This window comes from Panulirus ornatus, chromosome 10 (assembly GCF_036320965.1).
Source record: "Panulirus ornatus isolate Po-2019 chromosome 10, ASM3632096v1, whole genome shotgun sequence".
Classification (NCBI taxonomy): domain Eukaryota; kingdom Metazoa; phylum Arthropoda; class Malacostraca; order Decapoda; family Palinuridae; genus Panulirus; species Panulirus ornatus.
In genome coordinates this window covers 1237539-1264524 of record NC_092233.1, presented here as the reverse complement: position 1 = coordinate 1264524, position 26986 = coordinate 1237539, and the positions used below count along the sequence as shown (strand labels likewise).

At 41.4% G+C, this 26986-nt stretch overlaps 1 protein-coding gene across 2 annotated transcripts in view; it reads left to right on the top strand.

The window, feature by feature from the left end:
* The window catches only part of fbl (pantothenate kinase 3 fbl), a 180330-nt gene extending 154331 nt beyond the window's left edge, over positions 1-25999 (top strand). For both annotated transcript variants that reach the window (XM_071665396.1, XM_071665400.1), the window contains one exon: positions 23039-25999. In XM_071665396.1, the coding sequence (XP_071521497.1) occupies positions 23039-23107 (69 nt within the window). In that variant the 3' untranslated portion in view covers positions 23108-25999. The remainder of the gene's footprint in view (positions 1-23038) is intronic.
* Positions 26000-26986: the final 987 nt, after the last annotated feature.

Below are 26986 nucleotides of genomic sequence, written 5' to 3'. Positions count from 1 at the left end.
GAGGTGATAACAAGTAGTGGTGATGTGAGAAGGAGATGGAGTGAGTATTTTGAAGGTTTGTTGAATGTGTTTGATGATAGAGTGGCAGATATAGGGTGTTTTGGTCGAGGCGGTATGCAAAGTGAGAGGGTTAGGGAAAATGATTTGGTAAACAGAGAAGAGGTAGTAAAAGCTTTGCAGAAGATGAAAGCCGGCAAGGCAGCAGGTTTGGATGGTATTGCAGTGGAATTTATTAAAAAAGGGGGTGACTGTATTGTTGACTGGTTGGTAAGGTTATTTAATGTATGTATGACTCATGGTGAGGTGCCTGAGGATTGGCGGAATGCTTGCATAGTGCCATTGTACAAAGACAAGGGATAAAAGTGAGTGCTCAAATTACAGAGGTATAAGTTTGTTGAGTATTGCTGGGAAATTATATGGGAGGGTATTGATTGAGAGGGTGAAGGCATGTACAGAGCATCAGATTGGGGAAGAGCAGTGTGGTTTCAGAGGTGGTAGAGGATGTGTGGATCAGGTGTTTGCTTTGAAGAATGTATGTGAGAAATACTTAGAAAAGCAAATGGATTTGTATGTAGTATTTATATCCCTGGGGATAGGGGTGAAAGAATACTTCCCACGTATTCCTCGCGTGTCGTAGAAAGCGACTAGAGGGGACGGGAGCGGGGGGCTGGAAATCCTCCCCTCCTTGTATTAACTTTCTAAAATGGGAAACAGAAGGAGGAGTCACGCGGGGAGTGCTCATCCTCCTCGAAGGCTCAGAGTGGGGTGCCTAAATGTGTGTGGATGTAACCAAGATGTGAAAAAAGGAGAGATAGGTAGTATGTTTGAGGAAAGGAACCTGGATGTTTTGGCTCTGAGTGAAACGAAGCTAAAGGGTAAAGGGGAAGAGTGGTTTGGAAATGTCTGGGGAGTGAAGTCAGGGGTTAGTGAGAGGACAAGAGCAAGGGAAGGAGTAGCAATACTCCTGAAACAGGAGTTGTGGGAGTATGTGATAGAATGTAAGAAAGTAAATTCTCGATTAATATGGGTAAAATTGAAAGTTGATGGAGAGAGGTGGGTGATTATTGGTGCATATGCACCTGGGCATGAGAAGAAAGATCATGAGAGGCAAGTGTTTTGGGAGCAGCTAAATGAGTGTGTTAGCGGTTTTGATGCACGAGACCGGGTTATAGTGATGGGTGATTTGAATGCAAAGGTGAGTAATGTGGCAGTTGAGGGAATAATTGGTATGCATGGGGTGTTCAGTGTTGTAAATGGAAATGGTGAAGAGCTTGTAGATTTATGTGCTGAAAAAGGACTGATGATTGGGAATACCTGGTTTAAAAAGCGAGATATACATAAGTATACTTATGTAAGTAGGAGAGATGGCCAGAGAGCGTTATTGGATTACGTGTTAATTGACAGGCGTGCGAAAGAGAGACTTTTGGATGTCAATGTGCTGAGAGGTGCAACTGGAGGGATGTCTGATCATTATCTTGTGGAGGCTAAGGTGAAGATTAGTATGGGTTTTCAGAAAAGAAGAGTGAATGTTGGGGTGAAGAAGGTGGTGAGAGTAAGTGAGCTTGGGAAGGAGACCTGTGTGAAGAAGTATCAGGAGAGACTGTGTACAGAATGGAAAAAGGTGAGAACAATGGAAGTAAGGGGAGTGGGGGAGGAATGGGATGTATTTAGGGAATCAGTGATGGATTGCGCAAAAGATGCTTGTGGCATGAGAAGAGTGGGAGGTGGGCTGTTTAGAAAGGGTAGTGAGTGGTGGGATGAAGAAGTAAGAGTATTAGTGAAAGAGAAGAGAGAGGCATTTGGACGATTTTTGCAGGGAAAAAATGCAATTGAGTGGGAGAAGTATAAAAGAAAGAGACAGGAGGTCAAGAGGAAGGTGCAAGAGGTGAAAAAAAGGGCAAATGAGAGTTGGGGTGAGAGACTATCAGTAAATTTTAGGGAGAATAAAAAGATGTTCTGGAAGGAGGTAAATAGGGTGCGTAAGACAAGGGAGCAAATGGGAACTTCAGTGAAGGGCGTAAATGGGGAGGTGATAACAAGTAGTGGTGATGTGAGAAGGAGATGGAATGAGTATTTTGAAGGTTTGTTGAATGTGTCTGATGACAGAGTGGCAGATATAGGGTGTTTTGGTCGAGGTGGTGTGCAAAGTGAGAGGGTTAGGGAAAATGATTTGGTAAACAGAGAAGAGGTAGTAAAAGCTTTGCGGAAGATGAAAGCCGGCAAGGCAGCAGGTTTGGATGGTATTGCAGTGGAATTTATTAAAAAAGGGGGTGACTGTATTGTTGACTGGTTGGTAAGGTTATTTAATGTATGTATGACTCATGGTGAGGTGCCTGAGGATTGGCGGAATGCGTGCATAGTGCCATTGTACAAAGGCAAAGGGGATAAGAGTGAGTGCTCAAATTACAGAGGTATAAGTTTGTTGAGTATTCCTGGTAAATTATATGGGAGGGTATTGATTGAGAGGGTGAAGGCATGTACAGAGCATCAGATTGGGGAAGAGCAGTGTGGTTTCAGAAGTGGTAGAGGATGTGTGGATCAGGTGTTTGCTTTGAAGAATGTATGTGAGAAATACTTAGAAAAGCAAATGGATTTGTATGTAGCATTTATGGATCTGGAGAAGGCATATGATAGAGTTGATAGAGATGCTCTGTGGAAGGTATTAAGAATATATGGTGTGGGAGGCAAGTTGTTAGAAGCAGTGAAAAGTTTTTATCGAGGATGTAAGGCATGTGTACGTGTAGGAAGAGAGGAAAGTGATTGGTTCTCAGTGAATGTAGGTTTGCGGCAGGGGTGTGTGATGTCTCCATGGTTGTTTAATTTGTTTATGGATGGGGTTGTTAGGGAGGTAAATGCAAGAGTCTTGGAAAGAGGGGCAAGTATGAAGTCTGTTGGGGATGAGAGAGCTTGGGAAGTGAGTCAGTTGTTGTTCGCTGATGATACAGCGCTGGTGGCGGATTCATGTGAGAAACTGCAGAAGCTGGTGACGGAGTTTGGTAAAGTGTGTGGAAGAAGAAAGTTAAGAGTAAATGTGAATAAGAGCAAGGTTATTAGGTACAGTAGGGTTGAGGGTCAAGTCAATTGGGAGGTGAGTTTGAATGGTGAAAAACTGGAGGAAGTGAAGTGTTTTAGATATCTGGGAGTGGATCTGTCAGCGGATGGAACCATGGAAGCGGAAGTGGATCATAGGGTGGGGGAGGGGGCGAAAATTTTGGGAGCCTTGAAAAATGTGTGGAAGTCGAGAACATTATCCCGGAAAGCAAAAATGGGTATGTTTGAAGGAATAGTAGTTCCAACAATGTTGTATGGTTGCGAGGCGTGGGCTATGGATAGAGTTGTGCGCAGGAGGATGGATGTGCTGGAAATGAGATGTTTGAGGAGAATGTGTGGTGTGAGGTGGTTTGATCGAGTAAGTAACGTAAGGGTAAGAGAGATGTGTGGAAATAAAAAGAGCGTGGTTGAGAGAGCAGAAGAGGGTGTTTTGAAATGGTTTGGGCACATGGAGAGAATGAGTGAGGAAAGATTGACCAAGAGGATATATGTGTCGGAGGTGGAGGGAACGAGGAGAAGAGGGAGACCAAATTGGAGGTGGAAAGATGGAGTGAAAAGGATTTTGTGTGATCGGGGCCTGAACATGCAGGAGGGTGAAAGGAGGGCAAGGAATAGAGTGAATTGGAGCGATGTGGTATACAGGGGTTGACGTGCTGTCAGTGGATTGAATCAAGGCATGTGAAGCGTCCGGGGTAAACCATGGAAAGCTGTGTAGGTATGTATATTTCCGTGTGTGGATGTAACCAAGATGTGAAAAAAGGAGAGATAGGTAGTATGTTTGAGGAAAGGAACCTGGATGTTTTGACTCTGAGTGAAACGAAGCTAAAGGGTAAAGGGGAAGAGTGGTTTGGAAATGTCTGGGGAGTGAAGTCAGGGGTTAGTGAGAGGACAAGAGCAAGGGAAGGAGTAGCAATACTCCTGAAACAGGAGTTGTGGGAGTATGTGATAGAATGTAAAGAAAGTAAATTCTCGATTAATATGGGTAAAATTGAAAGTTGATGGAGAGAGGTGGGTGATTATTGGTGCATATGCACCTGGGCATGAGAAGAAAGATCATGAGAGGCAAGTGTTTTGGGAGCAGCTAAATGAGTGTGTTAGCGGTTTTGATGCACGAGACCGGGTTTCAGTGATGGATGATTGCAAAGGTGAATAATGTGGCAGTTGAGGGAATAATTGTTGTACATGGGGTGTTCAGTGTTGTAAATGGAAATGGTGAAGAGCTTGTAGATTTATGTGCTGCAATAGGACTGGTGATTAGGAATACCTGGTTTAAAAAGAGAGATATACATAAGTATACATATGTAAGTAGGAGAGATGGCCAGAGAGCGTTATTGGGTAATGTGGCATTTGAGGGAATAATTGTTGTACATGGGGTGTTCAGTGTTGTAAATGGAAATGGTGAAGAGCTTGTAGATTTATGTGCTGCAATAGGACTGGTGATTAGGAATACCTGGTTTAAAAAGAGAGATATACATAAGTATACATATGTAAGTAGGAGAGATGGCCAGAGAGCGTTATTGGGTAATGTGGCATTTGAGGGAATAATTGTTGTACATGGGGTGTTCACTGTTGTAAATGGAAATGGTGAAGAGCTTGTAGATTTATGTGCTGCAATAGGACTGGTGATTAGGAATACCTGGTTTAAAAAGAGAGATATACATAAGTATACATATGTAAGTAGGAGAGATGGCCAGAGAGCGTTATTGGGTAATGTGGCATTTGAGGGAATAATTGTTGTACATGGGGTGTTCAGTGTTGTAAATGGAAATGGTGAAGAGCTTGTAGATTTATGTGCTGCAATAGGACTGGTGATTAGGAATACCTGGTTTAAAAAGAGAGATATACATAAGTATACATATGTAAGTAGGAGAGATGGCCAGAGAGCGTTATTGGGTAATGTGGCATTTGAGGGAATAATTGTTGTACATGGGGTGTTCAGTGTTGTAAATGGAAATGGTGAAGAGCTTGTAGATTTATGTGCTGCAATAGGACTGGTGATTAGGAATACCTGGTTTAAAAAGAGAGATATACATAAGTATACATATGTAAGTAGGAGAGATGGCCAGAGAGCGTTATTGGGTAATGTGGCATTTGAGGGAATAATTGTTGTACATGGGGTGTTCAGTGTTGTAAATGGAAATGGTGAAGAGCTTGTAGATTTATGTGCTGCAATAGGACTGGTGATTAGGAATACCTGGTTTAAAAAGAGAGATATACATAAGTATACATATGTAAGTAGGAGAGATGGCCAGAGAGCGTTATTGGGTAATGTGGCATTTGAGGGAATAATTGTTGTACATGGGGTGTTCAGTGTTGTAAATGGAAATGGTGAAGAGCTTGTAGATTTATGTGCTGCAATAGGACTGGTGATTAGGAATACCTGGTTTAAAAAGAGAGATATACATAAGTATACATATGTAAGTAGGAGAGATGGCCAGAGAGCGTTATTGGGTAATGTGGCATTTGAGGGAATAATTGTTGTACATGGGGTGTTCACTGTTGTAAATGGAAATGGTGAAGAGCTTGTAGATTTATGTGCTGCAATAGGACTGGTGATTAGGAATACCTGGTTTAAAAAGAGAGATATACATAAGTATACATATGTAAGTAGGAGAGATGGCCAGAGAGCGTTATTGGGTAATGTGGCATTTGAGGGAATAATTGTTGTACATGGGGTGTTCACTGTTGTAAATGGAAATGGTGAAGAGCTTGTAGATTTATGTGCTGCAATAGGACTGGTGATTAGGAATACCTGGTTTAAAAAGAGAGATATACATAAGTATACATATGTAAGTAGGAGAGATGGCCAGAGAGCGTTATTGGGTAATGTGGCATTTGAGGGAATAATTGTTGTACATGGGGTGTTCACTGTTGTAAATGGAAATGGTGAAGAGCTTGTAGATTTATGTGCTGCAATAGGACTGGTGATTAGGAATACCTGGTTTAAAAAGAGAGATATACATAAGTATACATATGTAAGTAGGAGAGATGGCCAGAGAGCGTTATTGGGTAATGTGGCATTTGAGGGAATAATTGTTGTACATGGGGTGTTCACTGTTGTAAATGGAAATGGTGAAGAGCTTGTAGATTTATGTGCTGCAATAGGACTGGTGATTAGGAATACCTGGTTTAAAAAGAGAGATATACATAAGTATACATATGTAAGTAGGAGAGATGGCCAGAGAGCGTTATTGGATTACGTGTTAATTGATAGGCACGCAAAAGAGAGACTTTTGGATGTCAATGTGCTGAGAGGTGCAACTAATGCAAATGAGTGGGAGATGTATAAAAGAAAGAGGCAGGAGGTCAAGAGGAAGGTGCAAGAGGTGAAAAAGAGGGCAAATGAGTTGGGGTGAGAAAGTATCATTAAATTTTAGGGAAAATAAAAATATGTTTTTGAAGGAGGTAAATAAAGTGCGTAAGACAAGGGAACAATTGGGAACTTCAGTGAAGGGGGCTAATGGGGAGGTGATAACTAGTAGTGGTGATGTGAGAAGGAGATGGAGTGAGTTTTTTGAAGGTTTGTTGAATGTTTGTTGATAGAGTGGCAGATATAGGATGCTTTGGTTGAGGTGGTGTGCAAAGTGAGAGGGTTAAGGAGAATGATTTGGTAAACAGAGAAGAGGTAGTAAAAGCTTTGCGGAAGATGAAAGCCAGCAAGGTGGTGGGTTTGGATGGTACTGCAGTGGAATTTGTTAAAAAAGGGGGTGACTGTATTGTTGACTGATTTGTAAGGTTTTTTAATGTATGTATGACTCATGGTGAGGTGCCTGAGGATTAGCGGAATGCTTGCATAGTGCGATTGTACAAAGGCAAAGGGGATAAAAGTGAGTGCTCAAATTACAGAGGTATAAATTTGTTGAGTATTCCTGGGAAATTATATGGGAGGGTATTGATTGAGAGGGTGAAGGCATGTACAGAGCATCAGATTGGGGAAGAGCAGTGTGGTTTCAGAAGTGGTAGAGGATGTGTGGATCAGGTGTTTACTTTGAAGAATGTATGTGAGAAATACTTAGAAAAGCAAATGGATTTGTATAGCATTTATGGATCTGAAGAAGGCATATGATAGAGTTGATAGAGATGCTCTGTGGAAGGTATTAAGAATATATGGTGTGGGAGGCAAGTAGTTAGAAGTAGTGAAAAGTTTTTATCGAGGATGTAAGGCATGTGTACGTGTAGGAAGAAAAGAAAGTGATTGATTCTCAGTGAATATAGGTTTGCGGCAGGGGTGTGTAATGTCTCCATAGTTGTTTAATTTGTTTATGGATGTGGTTGTTAGGGAGGCGAATGCAAGAGGTTTGGAAAGAGGGGCAAGTATGCAGTCTGTTGTGGATGAGAGAGCTTGGGAAGTGAGTCAGTTGTTGTTCGCTGATGATACAGCGCTGGTGGCTGATTCGGGTGAGAAACTGCAGAAGCTGGTGACTGAGTTTAGTAAAGTGTATGAAAGAAGAAGCTGAGAGTAAATGTGAATAAGGGCAAGGTTATTAGGTACAGTAGGGTTGAGGGTTATGTCAATTGGGAGGTAAGTTTGAGTATAGAAAAACTGGAGGAATTGAGGTGTTTTAGATATCTGGGAGTGGATTTGGCAGCAGATGGAACCACAGAAATGGAAGTGATTCATAAGTTGGGGGAGGGGGCGAAAGTTCTGGGAGCGTTGAAGAATATGTGGAAGTCGAGATCATTATCTTGGTAGGCAAAAATGGATGTTTGAAAGAATAGTGGTTCCAACAATGTTGTATGGTTGCAAGGCATAGGCTATGGAATGAGTTGTGTGGAGAAGGGTGGATGTGCTGGAAATGAGGTGTTTAAGGAAAATATGTGGTGTGAGGTGGTTTGATCGAGTAAGTAATAATAGGGTAAGAGAGATGTGTGGTAATAAAAAGAGTGTGGTTGAGAGAGCAGAAGAGGGTGTTTTGAAATGGTTTGGTCACATGGGGAGAATGATTGAGGAAAGATTGACCAAGAGGATATATGTTTCAGAGGTGGAGGGAATGAGGAGAAGTGGGAGACCAAATTGGAGGTGGAAAGATGGAGTGAAAAAGATTTTGAGTGATCGGGGCCTGAACATGCCGGAGGGTGAAAGGCGTGCAAGGAATAGAGTGAATTGGAATGATTTGGTATACCGGGGTCAACGTGCTGTTGATGAATTGAGCCAGGGCATGTGAAGTGTCTGGGGTAAACCATGGAAAGTACTATAGGGCCTGGATGTGGAAAGGGGGCTGTGGTTTCGGTGCATTATTACATGACAGCTAGAGACTGAGTGTGAATGAATGTGTCCTTTGTTTTCTTTTCCTAGCGCTATCTCACACACATGAGGGGGGAGGGGGTTGTTATTTCATGTGTTGCGGGGTAGCGATGGGAATGAATAAAGGCAGACTATGAATTATGTACATGTGAATATATGTATATGTCTGTGTGTGTATATATATGTATACGTTGAGATGTATATGTATGTATATGTGCGTGTGTGGACGTGTATGTATATACATGTGGTTGTGGGTGGGTTGGGCCATTCTTTCATCTGTTTCCTTGTGCTACCTTGCTAACGCGGGAGACCGACAAAGTATTATAAATAGATATGAATATACTTATTATACTTGATCGCCATTTCCTGCATTTGCAAGGTAGCATCAGGAAACAAAGAAACACCCATCCACTCTCATACACATATAAGCACATATGCTTACATATACACACATATATATGTACATATAAATACGCACATATATAGATGCATGTAGAGATTCATACTTGCTCGCCTTTATCCACACACACACACACACACACACACACCCACCCACCCACCCACCCACCCTTCCCTCAGCAGACATCATCACCACCCCCAGCAACATCAAGGTTGACTCATTTCCCAGGCCTTCTCATCCCCAAGAGTCTGCATACTTGCAGCTCTCTCCAAAACTCTTGCATTTACCTCCCAAACCATCCCATCCATAAACATATTAAACAACCATAGTGAATTCGCTACCTCGCAAACACGGGAGACAGCGACAAAGAAAAAAAAAAAAAAAAAAAAGTGAATTCTCACACCCCTGCCACAGATCTACCTTCATTGGGAACCAATAACTCTCCTCTCTTCCTACTTATACTCATGCCTTACACCCTTGATAAAACTTCTTACTGCTTCTGGCAGCTTACCTTCCACACCATATGTTCATGATACCTTCCACAAAGCATTTCCGTCAACCCTGTCATATGCCTTCTCCAGATCCATAAATGCCTCATACAAATCCATCTGTTTTTCTAAGTATTTCTCACACACATTCTTCTAAGCAAACACCTGATTCACACATCCTCTACCACTTCTGAAACTGCACTGCTCCTCCCCAATTTGATGCTCAGTATATGCCTTCTCCCTCTCAATCAGTACCCTCCAATACAGTTTTCCAGTTGTACTCAACAGACATATACCTTTGTAGTTTGAACACCCACCTTTATCCAATTTGCCTTTGTACAGTGGCTTTATATGTGCATTCCACCAATCCTCTGGCACTTCACCATAATCCATACATACATTAGATATCCTTACCAACCAGTCAACAGCATATTCAGCCCCCTTTTTTTTTTTTTCTTTCTTTATAAATTGAACTGCAGTACAATCCACAAGGCTTTTACCACCTCTTCTGTCTTCACTAAACCATTCTCCCTGACTCTCTCACTTCCCACACCACCCTGACCAAAACAATCTACATTTGTCACTCTGTCATCAAACACATTCACTCCAGCTCTTCCTTACACCATCACTACCAGTTATCACTTCCTCCCTTGCCCCCTCACCCATGTTCCCATTTGGCCTTTTGTCCTTTGCACATCATTTACCTCCTTCTAAAACATCTTTTTATTCTCCCTAAAGTATAATGATAATCTCTCACCCCAACTATCATTTCCCCTCTTTTTCAACCCGTGCACCTTCCTCTTGACTTCCTGCTGCTTTTTCATATACATCCCCCTGTCATTTGCACTCCTTCCTTATATATACCATCCAAACACCTTACTTTTCTCTTTTGTCAGCAACTTTACTTCTTCATCTCAGCATTCTCTCTCTCTCTCCCTCAATTCCTGCTTCAGGAGTAGTGCTACTTCTTCCTTTGCTCTTGTCCTCTCACCCACCCCTGACCTTACTCTCAAAACATTCCCAAACCACTCTTCCCCTTTACCCTTGAGCTTCATTTCACTCAGAGCCAAAACATCCAGGTTTCTTTCCTCAAACATACTACCTATCTCTCCAATTTTCCCATCTTGGTTACATCCACATACATTTAGATACCCCAATCTGAGCCTTTGAGGAGATGAGCACTCCCCGCATAACTCCTTTTTCTGTTTTCCCTTTTAGAAAGTTAAAACACAAAGAGGGGAGGGTTTCTGGCCCCCCGCTCCCATCCCCTGTAGTTGCCTTCTATGGCACGTGGGAAGTTGTGTTTCTCCCCATCCCCAGGGATATTTATATATATATTTATTGTGTTTAATTGCCGTCTCCCGCCTTCTACGACATGCAGGGAATGCATGGGAATCATTCTTTCTCCCCTATTTCCAAGGATATTTATTTTTTTATTTTCTTATTTTTATTTTGCTTTGTTGCTGTCTCCCTCGTTTGCAAGATAGCGCAAGGAAACAGACAAAAGAAATGGCCCAACCCACCCCCATATACATGTATATACATTCTCGTCCACACACTCAAATATACATACCTATACATCTCAGTGTACACATATATATATACACACAGACATATACATATACATACATGTACATAATTCATACTGTCTGCCTTTATTTATTCCCATCGCCACCTCGCCATACATGGAATAATATCCCCCTCCCCCCTCATGTGTGCGAGGTAGCGCTAGGAAAAGACAACAAAGGCCCCATTCGTTCACACTCAGTCTCTAACTGTCATGTAATAATACACCGAAACCACAGCTCCCTTTCCACATCCAGGCCCCACAGAACTTTCCATGGTTTACCCCAGACGTTTTACATGCCCTGATTCAGTCCATTGACAGCACATCGACCCCTGTATACCACATCGATCCAATTCACTCTATTCCTTGCCTACCTTTAACCCTCCTGCATGTTCAGGCCCCGATCACTCAAAATCTTTTTCACTCCATCTTTCCACCTCCAATTTGGTCTCCCACTTCTCCTCATTCCCCCCACCTCCGACACATATATCCTTTTGGTCAATCTTTCCTCACTCATTCTCTCCATGTGCCCAAACCATTTCAAAACACCCTTTTCTGCTCTCTCAACCACGCTCTTTTTATTTCCACACATCTCTCTTAACCTTACATTACTTACTCGATCAAACCACCTCACACCACATATTGTCCTCAAACATCTCATTTCCAGCACATCCACCCTCCTGCGCACAACTCTATCCATAGCCCACACCTTGCAGCCATACAACATTGTTGGAACCACTATTCCTTCAAACATACCCATTTTTGCTTTGCGAGATAATGTTCTCGACTTCCACACATTCTTCAAAGCTCCCAGGATTTTCGCCCTCTCCCCCACCTTGTGATTCACTTCCGCTTCCATGGTTCCATCCGCTGCCAGATCCACTCCCAGATATCTAAAACACTTTACTTCCTCCAGTTTTTCTCCATTCAAACTTACCTCCCAATTGGCTTGACCCTCAACCCTACTGTACCTAATAACCTTGCTCTTATACACATTTACTCTTAACTTTTTTCTTTCACACACTTTACCAAACTCAGTCACCAGCTTCTGCAGTTTCTCACATGAATCAGCCACCAGCGCTGTATCATCAGTGAACAACAACTTACTCACTTCCCAAGCTCTCTCATCCACAAGAGACTGCATACTTGCCCCTCTTTCCAAAACTCTTGCATTCACCTCCCTAACAACCCCATCCATAAACAAATTAAACAACCATGGAGACATCACACACCCCTGCCGGAAACCTACATTCACTGAAAACCAATCACTTTCCTCTCTTCCTACACGTACACATGCCTTACATCCTCGATATAAACTTTTCACTGCTTCTAACAACTTGCCTCCCACACCATATATTCTTAGTACCCTAAATGTTTTGGACAATCACATGTTTACCAAATGGCGTGCTAACTTTGTCTCTTTGATGTATATCAACTGACTTTTATTTCTCTCTTGTCTCCCCTGATGATGTGATTATTACACAAAAGTGCACTTGGGAACTTATCATGTTTCATTTTCCCCGTGGACTCATAGGAATATACACACATATACATTTCAACATTTTCTTAATTATATTTTCATGCTGTCTTCCGCATTAGTGAGGTAGCACAAGGAAACAGACAAAGGAATGGCCCAACCTACCCACATACAAATGTATATACATAAATGCCCACACATGCACATATACATACCTATACATTTCTGCATATACATACATATACATAAACAAACATATACATATATACACATGTACATATTCATACATGTTGCCTTCATCCATTCCCGCTGCCACCCCGCCACACTTGAAATGACACCCTCCCTCTCCCCGTGTGCATGCAAGGTAGCACTAGGAAAAAACAAGAAAGGCCACATTTGTTCACACTCAGTCTCTAGCTGTCATGTGTAATGTACCAAAACCACAGCTCCCTTTCCACATCCAGGCCTCACAAAACTTTCCATGGTTAACCCCAGATGCTTCACATGCCCTGGTTCAATCCAATGACAGCACGTAGAACCTGATATACCACATTGTTCCACTTCACTCTATTCCTTGCACGACTTTCACCCTCCTGTATGTTCAAGCCCCAATCGCTCAAAATCTTTTTCACTCCATCCTTCCACCTCCAATTTGGTCTCCCACTTCTCCTTGTTCCCTCCAACTCTGACACATATATTGTCTTTGTCGATCTTTCCTCACTCATTCTCTCCATGTGACCAAACCATTTCAATACACCCTCTTCTGCTCTCTCAACCACACTCTTTTTATTACCACACATCTCTCTTGCCCGTTCATTACTTACTCAATCAAACCACCTCACAACGCATATTGTCCTCAAACATCTCATGTCCAACACATCCATCCTCCTCCACTTAACCCTATCTATCGCCCATGCCTCACAACCATATCATATTGTTGGAACCACTATTCCTTCAAACATACCCATTTTTGCTCTCTTGAGATAACATTCTCGCCTTCCACATATTCTTCAACGCTCCCAGAACCTTTACCCCCTCCCCCACCCTGTGACTCACTTCCGCTTCCGTGGCTCCATCCACTGCTAAATCCACTCTCAGATATCTAAAACACTTCACTTCCTCCAGTTTTTCTCCATTCAAACTTACCTTCCAATTTACTTGTCCCTCTCAGCTTTCTTCTTTCACACACTTTACCAAACTCAGTCACCAGCTTCTGCAGTTTCTGACCTGAATCAGCCACCAGCACTGTATCATCAGCGAACAACAACAGACTCACTTCCCTAGCCCTCTCATCCACAACAGACTGCATACTTGCCCCTGTCTCCAATACTCTTGCATTCACCTCCCAGACAACCCCATCCATAAACAAATTAAACAACCATGGAGATATCACGCACCTTTGCCGCAAACTGACATTCACTGAGAACCAATCACTTTCCTCTCTTCCTACTGGTACCCATGCATTACATCCTCGATGAAAATTTCTCACTGCTTCTAGCACCTAGCCTTCTGTGCCATATACTCTTATTACCTTCCATAGAGCATCTCTACCAACTCTTATCATATGCCTTCTCCAGATCAATAAATGCTACATACAAATCCATCTGTTTTTCTGTATATTTCTCACATACTTATTTCAAAGTAAACACCTGATCCACACATCCTCTACCACTTCTGAAACCACATTGCTTTTCCCCAATCTGATGCTCTGTACATGCCTTCACCTTCTCAATCAATACTCTCCCATATAGTTTCCCTGGAATACTCAACAAACTTATACCTCTGTAATTTGAACACTCACCTTTATCCCCTTTGCCTTTGTACAATGGCACTATGCATGCATTCCGCCAATCCTCAGGCACTTCACCATGAGCCATACATACATTAAATATCCTCACCAACCAGTCAACAACACAGTCACCCCTTTTTTGATAATTTCCTCTGCAATACCATCCAAACCCGTTGCCTTGCCGGCTTTCATCTTCTGCAAAGCTTTCACTACCTCTTCTCTGTTTATCAAATCATTCTCCCTGACCCTCTCACTTCACACACCAACTCAACCAAAACACCCTATATCTCCCACTCTATCATCCAAAACATTCAACAAACCTTCAAAATACTCACTCCATCTCCTTTTCACATCACCACTACTCTTTATTACCTCCCCATTAGCCCCCTTCACTGATGCTTCCATTTGTTTTCTTTTCTTATGCACTTTCTTTACCTCCTTCCAAAACATCTTTTTATTCTCCCTAAAATTTAATGATACTGTGTCATCCCAACTCTCATTTGCCCTCTTTTTCAGCTCTTGCACCTTTCTCTTGACCTCTTACCCCTTTCTTTTATACATCTCCCGATTATTTGCACTACCTATCCGCAAAAATTGTCCAAATGCCTCTCTCTTCTCTTTCACTAACAATCTTACTTCTTCATTCCACCACTCACTATCCTTTCTAATCAGCCCACCTCCCAGCTTTCTCATGTCACAGGCATCTTTTGCGCAAGCTATCACTGCTTCCCTAAATACATCCCATTCCTCCACCACTTCCCTTATGTCATTTGCTCTCACCTTTTTTCATTCTGCATTAAGTCTCTCCTGGTACTTCCTCACACAATTCTCCTTTCTGGTCTCACTTACTCTCACCACTCTCTTCACCCCAACATTCTCTCTTCTTTTTGAAAACCTCTACAAATCTTCACCTTTGCCTCCACAAGATAATGATCAGACATCCCTTCAGTTGCACCTTTCAGCACATTAACATCCAAAAGACTCTCTTTCATGCACCTTTCAATTACCACATAATCCAATAGTGCTCTCTGGCCATCTCTCCTACTTACATACATATACTTATGTATATCTCTCTTTTTAAACCAGGTATTCCCCATCACCAGTCCTTTTTCAGTGCACAAATCTACAGAGTAAGCCAAAAAGGATGCCGGATGTAACTGTTCTTTAGCACACTGTGTGCCACTATACGTGACATCTGTCTGCTATGTCAATTTGAACAGGCTTTTTCACACTTTGCATTATGCAATCTGAAATGTCCATTATGTTCTCTGTTACTTATGCCGGCCTGTCAGATGTCAGCGCATTTGCAACTGATCAAGTTTCACAAAATTTGTTCATTAACTGCCGCACTGCTTTGTGATCTGGTACAGGAGTGTTAGGATACTTTTCAGCAAACTTCTGTTGCACTGCATAAAACGTGTTCCACCAAAAACACTCAAGACTGAAACAACAGGCCATTTTCACATTAACACCTGTTGTCATCCAGAAATGTTTGTGTTCAAGAAAACACTAAAGTGATGTTGCAAAAGGAAGTGGAGGGAGGGATAGGTCCATCATCATATATGTAATGTCACATAGGCCATTTGTTCTAACAATAATACCATGAATTAGGCAGCTTTATTGTATGTAGTAAAGGTGCACTGTGTCTTTTGGGTCAATCTGTATTTGTATGTATGTATGTATGTATTTTTCATAGTTGATTGCTATTTCCTTCATTAGCGATGTATTGCTAGGAACAGGCAAAGAAAGGCTGCATAGCTCTGTTTCCACAACCAGGCCCTGTAGACCTTTCCATGGATTTCCCTGCCACTTCACATCCCCTGATTCAGTCCATCAACAGCACATCTAACCCTGCATACACATTGTCCCCATTCACTCTAACCTCTTCATGAATTTCACCCTCCTGCACATACAGGCCTGCATCAATCACTTTATTTTTCCATCTTTTTAGCTCTGATTTTTTCTACCCTTTCTCCTTGTTCCCTCTACTATTGACACATATATCTTCTTTGTCAACCTGTCCTCAACTCATTCTTTCTATATGGTCGTACCATTTCAGCACACCCTCTTCCACTCTTTCAACCACACGCTTTGTATTACCACACCTCTCTGTTACCCATTTCTTACAATTCTTTCTAACCTGTGCATGCTTTTTTTCCTCCTGGACGTTCAGGCCACCATCACTCAAAATCTTTTTCACTCCATTTAGGTCTCCCCCTTCTCATTGTCCCCTCCATTGTTGACACATATCTTCTTTGTCAACCTCTCCTCACTCATTCTCACCATATGTTCAAACCATTCCAGCACACCCTCTTTATCTCTTTCAACCCCACACTTTTTATTACCACAGCACAATGTTACCCCTGTCCTTACTTGCTTAAACCATCAACAGCACATCTAACCCTGCATACACATTGTCCCCATTCACTCTAACCTCTTCATGAATTTCACCCTCCTGCACATACAGGCCTGCATCAATCACTTTATTTTTCCATCTTTTTCGCTCTGATTTTTTCTACCCTTTCTCCTTGTTCCCTCTACTATTGACACATATATCTTCTTTGTCAACCTGTCCTCAACTCATTCTTTCCATATGGTCGTACCATTTCAGCACACCCTCTTCCACTCTTTCAACCACACGCTTTGTATTACCACACCTCTCTGTTACCCATTTCTTACAATTCTTTCTAACCTGTGCATGCTTTTTTTCCTCCTGGACGTTCAGGCCACCATCACTCAAAATCTTTTTCACTCCATTTAGGTCTCCCCCTTCTCATTGTCCCCTCCATTGCTGACACATATCTTCTTTGTCAACCTCTCCTCACTCATTCTCACCATATGTTCAAACCATTCCAGCACACCCTCTTTATCTCTTTCAACCCCACACTTTTTATTACCACAGCACAATGTTACCCCTGTCCTTACTTGCTTAAACCATCAACAGCACATCTAACCCTGCATACACATTGTCCCCATTCACTCTAACCTCTTCATGAATTTCACCCTCCTGCACATACAGGCCTGCATCAATCACTTTATTTTTCCATCTTTTTCGCTCTGATTTTTTCTACCCTTTCTCCTTGTTCCCTCTACTATTGACACATATATCTTCTTTGTCAACCTGCCCTCAACTCATTCTTTCCATGTGGTCATACCATTTCAGCACACTCTCTTTCACTCTTTCAACCACACGCCTTGTATTACCACACTTCTCTGTTACCCATTTCTTACAATTCTTTCTAACCTGTGCATCCTTTTCTTCCTCCTGGACGTTCAGACCACCATCACTCAAAATCTTTTTCACTCCATTTTGGTCTCCCCCTTCTCATTGTCCCCTCCATTGTTGACACATATCTTCTTTGTCAACCTCTCCTCACTCATTCTCACCATATGTTCAAACCATTCCAGCACACCCTCTTTATCTCTTTCAACCCCACACTTTTTATTACCACAGCACTTTGTTACCCCTTTTCTTACTTGATTAAACCACCTCATGCCACACATTGTCCTCAAGCTTTTCATTTCCAACACATCCTTACTCCTCACGCACATCCTCATCTGTTGCCCATGCCTTGCATCCATACAACATCACAAGGACCACTATACCTCCAAACATATCCACTTTTCCCCTCCCAATTAATGCCCTCTCTTTCTACACAATCTTCAGTGCTCCCAGAACCTTTACCCCTCATCTTCCAAGTGACACTTCAGCATCCATTGTTCCATTTGCTGTCATGTCCGCTTCTAGATATCTAAAACACTTTACTTCGAGATTTTCTCCATTCAGACTCACACCACACCTAACCTGTTCCTCTAGCCTCCTAATCCTAATAACCTTGTTTTTGTGTACATTTCCTGTCAGCGTCTTCCTTTCAAACACTCTTCCAAACTCATTCACCAATATCTGCAGTTTCTCACTTGGATCTGCCTCCAATACTGTGTCATCAGCAAACAACAACTTATTACTAGGCCCCCTCATCCCGTACAGAATGAAAACTCTCCCCTCTATCCACGACTCTTCCATTAACCTCCCTCACCACTCCATCCAAAAACAAAGTAAACAGCCGTGGTGACATCACACATCCCTGCTGCACACCAACCGTCACTTGGAACCACTGACTCTCCTCTCTTCCTACTTATATACATGCCTTACACCCATGATGAAAGCTTCTTATTGCTTCTAGCAGCTTTCTTCCCACACCATATATTCATAAGACTTTCCACAAAGCATCTCTATCAAATCTATCGTACGCTTTCGTTAGATCCATAAATACCTTAAACAAATCCTTCTATTTTGTAAGTATTTCTCACACACATTCTTTAAAGCCAACACTTGATCCACAGTGGACAGGTCTTTGAGAGTTGTAGGGATAAAGAAACCAGAGGACATAACATGAAAATAAGAAAATTTTAAACAAGGATGTAAAGAAATACTTTTAAAGTATAAGAGTGGTGGATAAATGGAACAGATTCACTGATGACATTCTTGAGAGACTTTGACCATCTCACAGCCCTTCTGGGGATGAGGATCAGGGAGAAGTGGAGTTATGGTGTCAGGAAGAATGGAAAGGTAGAAGTGTTGCAACTGAGAAGATGAATCAGAAAAAATGCAAGGAGGAGTATGAAAGGAAGGTAACTGAAAGTTTAGATGGAATTCAGAGAATGTAGGGATGCAGTCATTTGTGAATGAGGTTTTTGAAATGTTCAGAAAAACACCATTGAAGTTGTAGAATTATTAGTAGGATATAAGGTAGTGAGTTATAGGAATAAAAAGGGCAATACGTGGTGGACGAAAGGGAATAGAAATGCTATGGAAGAGAAGAAATAAGGCATATGGTAGCTTGCCCAAAAAGAATATACCAGTGGAAGTTCAGCAAGAAGGAGGGAAGAATATAAAATGTGTGAGCAGAATGTTAAGAAACTGATATAGGAAAGCAAAGAGAAAGATGAAGATTTTGGAAGAAAGTTGAATGAAAAGTTTCAGGAAAATAAGAAATTGTACTGGAAGTATGTGAAAAAGGAAAGAGATGAATATAAGAATGGAAATGTTAATGTGAGAAGTAAGGAAGGGGAGTTGCTGAATAAAGGAGGAAATGAAAGGAAGATGGAAAGAATGTTTTGAAGAACTTATGAATGTGGACAAGGGAAGGCAACGGTTTTACATTCATGGATGTTTAAGAAGGAGGGAAGAGGATACTAGTGCAAGGGCCTGTAGCAAAGAGGAAGGTAAGATGAGCAATAATGAGGCTGAAGGTAGGAAAGACACTTGGAGTGGATGGGATTACAGCTGAAATGCTGAAGTAAGGAGTGGATGCATCTGATATGTATATTAAGATTGAAATGAAAGGTTGTGTCTTAGGATTGGGTAAAAGCTATTACTGTTCCTTTATTCGGAGGCAATGATGCTAAGGAGGTATGTACAGTAACAGAGGAATAAGTTTGGTAAATATACCAGGAAAAGTGGATGCAATAATGTTGATTGATAGTGATGGAAATGACTGAATGCAGAATAAGTGATGAGCAAGGGGGTTTTAGAAAAGGTAATGAATGTGTGAATCAGATTTTTGTGGTAAAGATGAATGTGGAAAAACATTTAGCGAAAGGTAAAAAATTGTATGCCACTTTTATGGATTTGAAGAAAGTGTATGACAGAGTCGAGTGGAATGCTATATGGGATGTGTTAAGGATATATGGGGTAGGGGAACAACTGTTAGATTGTGTGAAAGCCCTCTATAGAGCAGCAAATGCAATTGTAAAAGCAAATGGAGAGTTGAACAGAAGTTCTGGTATACATGCGGGTTTGAGGCAGGGCTGTGTGATATCTCTGTGGCCTTTTGATATATATGTATATGGACAGAGTGATAAATGAGATAAAAACAAAACTTAGGATAGTGGGTGCAGAGATGGAGTGTGGCAGTGAGATATGGTGGCTAGTGGCAAGCCTGTTTGTGGATGATAGTGTGTTCTTTGCTGAGAGTGAAGAAGAGTTGCAGAAGGTTGTTTGTCTTGTGATGTTTGTAAGTGTAGGTGATTGAAGGTAATTGCAAGTAAAAGTAAAGTAATGGTATTTGAAAGGAAGCAGAGTGAAAGTATAAATTCTGTAAAACCATATAGGGTGAAAGAAGGTGTGCTAAACTGTGCTTTGGACATGGGGGAGAAAGACTGGAAAAGGTGAGAGAATTTAAGTATTTAGGCCTAAAGCTGTCTTGGGTAAGTTTGATGATATAGAAGGAGATATAAGGGTGAAAACAGTACAGTGTTCAAAAGTCATTGGGTCCTTTTTTAGAATAATGAAGGGTCGAGGTGTAAATATGGAAGTGAAGAGAGTATTAAAGGTCATCATAGTCCTCCCAACCCTGACATATGCAGCCAAAACATGGACATGGAATGAGTCACAAAATTAAAAAATCCAGGCTGTGAAAATGAGATATTTGAGAGGAGCATGTGGTGTGACTAAATGGAATGAAGAAAGAAATGAATGGATATATGAGAGATGTGGTATGGCAGGGAATGTAAAGGAAATTAATTGTGGAGTGGTAGAGTTGGTGAAACATAATACTTTGAGATGGTTTGGGCATGTAGAAAAAATGCAAGGCTGACAGTTTACAAGAGGAGTGTGTGGTAGTACAATTAAAGGGGTTAGTGTGAGAGGAAGACCACAGGCAAATAGAGTGGAACAATACTGGATGGAGGGAAACAGTGGAAGAATTCATGGAATGAGGTATGCAAGTGAGGCATGTAAGAACAGAGATAAGTGGAGACTTTTGCCATGGCCACCTCCTTAATGGGAGTTCCCAGAGGTAATGGGCCTCAGAGATATAGATAGATAGATAGATAGACTGAGGACATGGTTCATGCAGACAACATACATAAATGTATGAAGTTGTATGATAGTACAGAAATTCATGGGATGGGGCCCCATTATTGTAAAATGCCCTTCCTGTATATTACAAATAGCTAATAGTTAATTGCACACACTGTTTCAACATATTTTAAGACCCTTCATGCCCACAATGCAACTACCAGAGTGAAAGCACTTAAGACTTACTACTCAGTTGCCCTACACTCACTGCCTATGGACGCACACACATCATTGCACTTTGACCTATGGTTCCACCTGTTGGATTTTGCTAGTTTTTTTAGTACTACAAGAGCCTTTTAAAGATAGAAGGAACTTCTGGGGCAAGAAGGGAAAGGTAAAGGTAAATACACCTATGAAGGGAGAGAGAAATCAGAAATCATGGAGAACCCAAAACTGAGCCCTAAGAGACCATTTTTTTTCCCTAGTTTAAAAAGGCACATATTACATTTATCCTTTGTTACTTTGCAGTCATTAACTTATAAGACATTGGAGTCATGGCAAAATTAGGTAGGTGAAGCTTTTATTGCATGGAGTGCAGAGTTCCCAGTGAGTGAGTCATTATAATTCAGTTAATTTTATTCTTACAGGTAGACCTTGGTTTATAAAAGGGTCCATTCCTGAAAAGAATTTGGAAATAAAAGATTTATCAATCTTAAAACATTTTCTGATTACTCCCATCATGAAAGCTATATTCCAACTGGAAAAAAAGAGAACCTCCCAAACCATCTTGAAGTTCTAGAAAATTATACAAAACAGTGATGTGCACAGTTGTTATAAGCCAATAGTATGGCATCATCATAAAGATTCCTCTAAATATGTTCAGGATTTTTCACATCGCGTGCGAGATTTAGTGATTTGGTTTAGCTGACAATCTCACTGCTCTTGAATCCAGATGTTGTCTGCATACACCCAGCAATCATCTTGTTTGTTTTGATGATGCTTTGGTACAGCCTGGTGCTATCAGGAAAGTATTCGATTTCATTTAATTCTCATTATGGCTCCAACATGGCCATGAGTGCTTTCCTGTTGAGTTTGATGGACTTAATTTACTTAAAGTTTCCACAAATAAGCACATCATTTGAAAATTCTTCACTTTGAAGTCCTGCTCTTTTTTAACTTGCTAATAGGAACAACTTCTCTTCTTTATGTTGAAGTAAAGGTAATGAGTGAAGTGTCTTGTTCAGTGTTCATGTGGGAATCGACTTATGCACCTGAATTTTGAGTAGAAGAGTTTGGGGTTGACTTATATGCCACAATATATGGTAAGTCTTCATGATTTTATAGTTTTGCATAATGAATTATTGTATGTTCATCCAAATTACAAATGTTTTCCATGTTCTGATTTAGGTGGCAAAAGTGAAAAATCAAACCACAGTGGCAATGCCATCAAAACAACCTAGCATCTTGTTTGCTTACATAAAAAATCTGCTATATGTGTTCGAGGCTTTGGCAAAAATCTTGTGCATCCATTTACCTTTAAAGAAAATGAGTTCCCTGAAGCTTATCGAAAGATATTACAGGGATCGACTTCTTTTGTAACACTTATAACACCGAGTATATGGGATTTTGGCTTTTGTCTACTGTTGTTTTGCGTATGCTACAAATTAATGACTAAAAATGTACCACCTGTACTGTAAACTGACCAGGTACGGTATGGAAAATCTTGGGATACCAGTGTGAGCACATCAGTTTCATCTGATGCTGCAAAAAATTATGAAAAAATAAAAAAATTGTAACTTCAGGACTTTTGTCATAAACTGAAGCATTGGACAATTATTTTTGTGATTGTGAAATTTCATAAACTGATGCTTCATAAATCTGGGTCTACCTGTATATAGAATTTTTCGTGATGAGAATGCTAAGGAAAATATCAAGGCATAGGTCTATCCTTCAATTCTCCTACCACACAGCAAAAAACTTAATTATCTTAATCAAGATTATGCCTTATACTATGTACCAGAATAGCATACCAGGAATATCAAAATTGGTTATGAAATACTGTAAATGATATTGGATATTGTTAAAATTTGCATTCAATCAGGTGCAACTGTTTAGCAGTCATGTTTGCATTTAATTACTGAATTAGAAGCATCAGGTATATCCCAGCATTATGTTTTCTATGATTACTTTTTATACTTACATTTATTTTTTTTCTCCAGGGTTACTTCGGTGCTGTTGGCTGTATGTTGGAGCTTATGCGGACAGGAGATGCTATGGCTTTGGCATAGATTAAAACATAAGATAATATTCATTGAAGTTAGGTCCAATTGTTAATGCTTAGTTACAGAATGAATTAATTAAATAGGTGTATATTACATATATTTATTTATTTATTTTGCTTTGTTGCTGTCTCCCGCGTTTGCGAGGTAGCGCAAGGAAACAGACGAAAGAAATGGCCCAACCCATCCCCATACACATGTATATACATACACGTCCACACACGCAAATATACATACCCATACATCTCAATGTACACATATATATACACACAGACTCATACATATATACACATGCACACAATTCACACTGCCTTTATTCATTTCCATCGCCAACTCGCCACACATGAAATAACATCCCCCTCCCCCCTCATGTGTGCGAGGTAGTGCTAGGAAAAGACAACAAAGGCCCCATTCGTTCACACTCAGTCTCTAGCTGTCATGTAATAATGCCCGAAACCACAGCTCCCTTTCCACATCCAGGCCCCACAAAACTTTCTAGGGTTTACCCCAGACGCTTCACATGCCCTGATTCAATCCATTGACAGCACGTCGACCCTGGTATACCACATCATTCCAATTCACTCTATTCCTTGCACGCCTTTCACCCTCCTGCATGTTTAGGCCCCGATCACTCAAAATCTTTTTCACTCCATCTTTCCACCTCCAATTTGGTCTCCCACTTCTCCTCATTCCCTCCACCTCTGACTCATATATCCTCTTGGTCAATCTTTCCTCACTCATTCTCTCCATGTGACCAAACCATTTCAAAACACCCTGTTCTGCTCTCTCCACCACACTCTTTTTATTTCCAGACATCTCTCTTACCCTTACATTACTTACTCGATCAAACCACCTCACACCACATATTGTCCTCAAACATCTCATTTCCAGCACATCCACCCTCCTGCGCACAACTCTATCCATAGCCCACGCCTCGCAACCATACATCATTGTTGGAACCACTATTCCTTCAAACATACCCATTTTTGCTTTCCGAGATAATGTTCTCGACTTCCACACATTCTTCAAGGCTCCCAGAATTTTCGCCACCTCCCCCACCCTGTGATTCACTTCCGCTTCCATGGTTCCATCCACTGCCAGATCCAATCCCAGATATCTAAAACACTTTACTTCCTCCAGTTTTTCTCCATTCAAACTTACCTCCCAATTGACTTGACCCTCAACCCTACTGTACCTAATAACCTTGCTCTTATTCACATTTACTCTTAACTTTCTTCTTTCACACACTTTACCAAACTCAGTCACCAGCTTCTGCAGTTTCTCACATGAATCAGCCACCAGTGCTGTATCATCAGCAAACAACAACTGACTCACTTCCCATGCTCTCTCATCCACAACAGACTGCATACTTTCCCCTCTTTCCAAAACTCTTGCATTCACCTCCCTAATAACCCCATCCATAAACAAATTAAACAACCATGGAGATATCACACACCCCTGCTGCAAACCTACATTCACTGAGAACCAATCAATTTTCTCTCTTCCTACACGTACACATGCCTTACATCCTCGATAAAAACTTTTCACTGCTTCTAACAACTTGCCTCCCATGCCATATATTCTTAATACCTTCCACAGAGCATCTCTATCAACTCTATCATATGCCTTCTCCAGATTCATAAATGCTACATACAAATCCATTTGCTTTTCTAAGTATTTCTCACATACATTCGTCAAAGCAAACACCTGATCCACACATCCTCTACCACATCTGAAACCACACTGCTCTTCCCCAATCTGATGCTCTGTACATGCCTTCACCCTCTCAATCAATACCCTCCCATATAATTTACCAGGAGTACTCAGCAAACTTTTTTTTTTTTTTTTTTTTTTGCTGTCTCCCGCGTTTGCGAGGTAGCGCAAGGAAACAGACAAAAGAAATGGCCCAACCCACCCCCATACACATGTATATACATACGTCCACACACGCAAATATACATACCTACACAGCTTTCCATGGTTTACCCCAGACGCTTCACATGCCTTGATTCAATCCACTGACAGCACGTCAACCCCGGTATACCACATCGCTCCAATTCACTCTATTCCTTGCCCTCCTTTCACCCTCCTGCATGTTCAGGCCCCGATCACACAAAATCTTTTTCACTCCATCTTTCCACCTCCAATTTGGTCTCCCTCTTCTCCTCGTTCCCTCCACCTCCGACACATATATTCTCTTGGTCAATCTTTCCTCACTCATTCTCTCCATGTGCCCGAACCATTTCAAAACACCCTCTTCTGCTCTCTCAACCACGCTCTTTTTATTTCCACACATCTCTCTTACCCTTACGTTACTTACTCGATCAAACCACCTCACACCACATATTGTCCTCAAACATCTCATTTCCAGCACATCCATCCTCCTGCGCACAACTCTATCCATAGCCCACGTCTCGCAACCATACAACATTGTTGGAACCACTATTCCTTCAAACATACCCATTTTTGCTTTCCGAGATAATGTTCTCGACTTCCACACATTCTTCAAGGCTCCCAGAATTTTCGCCCCCTCCCCCACCCTATGATCCACTTCTGCTTCCATGGTTCCATCCGCTGCCAGATCCACTCCCAGATATCTAAAACACTTCACTTCCTCTGTAATTTGAGCACTCACTCTTATCCCCTTTGCCTTTGTACAATGGCACTATGCAAGCATTCCGCCAATCCTCAGGCACCTCACCATGAGTCATACATACATTAAATAACCTTACCAACCAGTCAACAATACAGTCACCCCCTTTTTCAATAAATTCCACTGCAATACCATCCAAACCTGCTGCCTTGCCGGCTTTCATCTTCCACAAAGCTTTTACTACCTCTTCTCTGTTTACCAAATCATTTTCCCTAATCCTCTCACTTTGCACACCACCTTGACCAAAACACCCTATATTTGCCACTCTATCATCAAACACATTCAACAAACCTTCAAAATACTCGCTCCATCTTCTTCTCACATCACCACTACTTGTTACCTCCCCATTAGCCCCCTTCACTGAAGTTCCCATTTCCTCCCTTGCCTTACACACTCTATTTACCTCCTTCCAAAACATCTTTTTATCCTCCCCAAAATTTAATGATACTCTCTCACCCCAACTCTCATTTGCCCTCTTTTTCACCTCTTGCACCTTTCTCTTGACCTCCTGCCTCTTTCTTTTATACCTCTCCCACTCATTTGCATTTTTTCCCTGCAAAAATCGTCCAGATGCCTCTCTCTTGTCTTTCACTAATAATCATACTTCTTCATCCCACCACTCACAACCCTTTCTAATCAACCCACCTCCCACACTTCTCATGCCACAAGCATCTTTTGCACAAGCCATCACTGCTTCCCTAAATACATCCCATTCCTCCCCCATTCCCCTTACCTCCTTTGTTCTCACCTTTTTCCATTCTGAACTCAGTCGCTCCTGGTACTTCCTCACACAAGTCACCTTCCCAAGCTCACTAACTCTCACCACTCTCTTCACCCCAACATTCTCTCTTATTTTCTGAAAACCCCTACAAATCTTCACCTTCGCCTCCACAAGATAATGATCAGACATCCCTCCAGTTGCACCTCTCAGCACATTGACATCCAAAAGTCTCTCTTTCGCGTGCCTATCAATTAACACGTAATCCAATAATGCCCTCTGGCCATCTCTCCTACTTACATACGTATACTTATGTATATCTAGCTTTTTAAAACAGGTATTCCCAATCACCAGTCCTTTTTCAGCACATGAATCTACAAGCTCTTCACCATTTCCATTTACAACACTGAACACCCCATGTATACCAATTATTCCCTCAACTGCCACATTACTCACCTTTGCATTCAAATCACCCATTACTATAACCCGGTCTTGTGCATCAAAACCACTCACACAC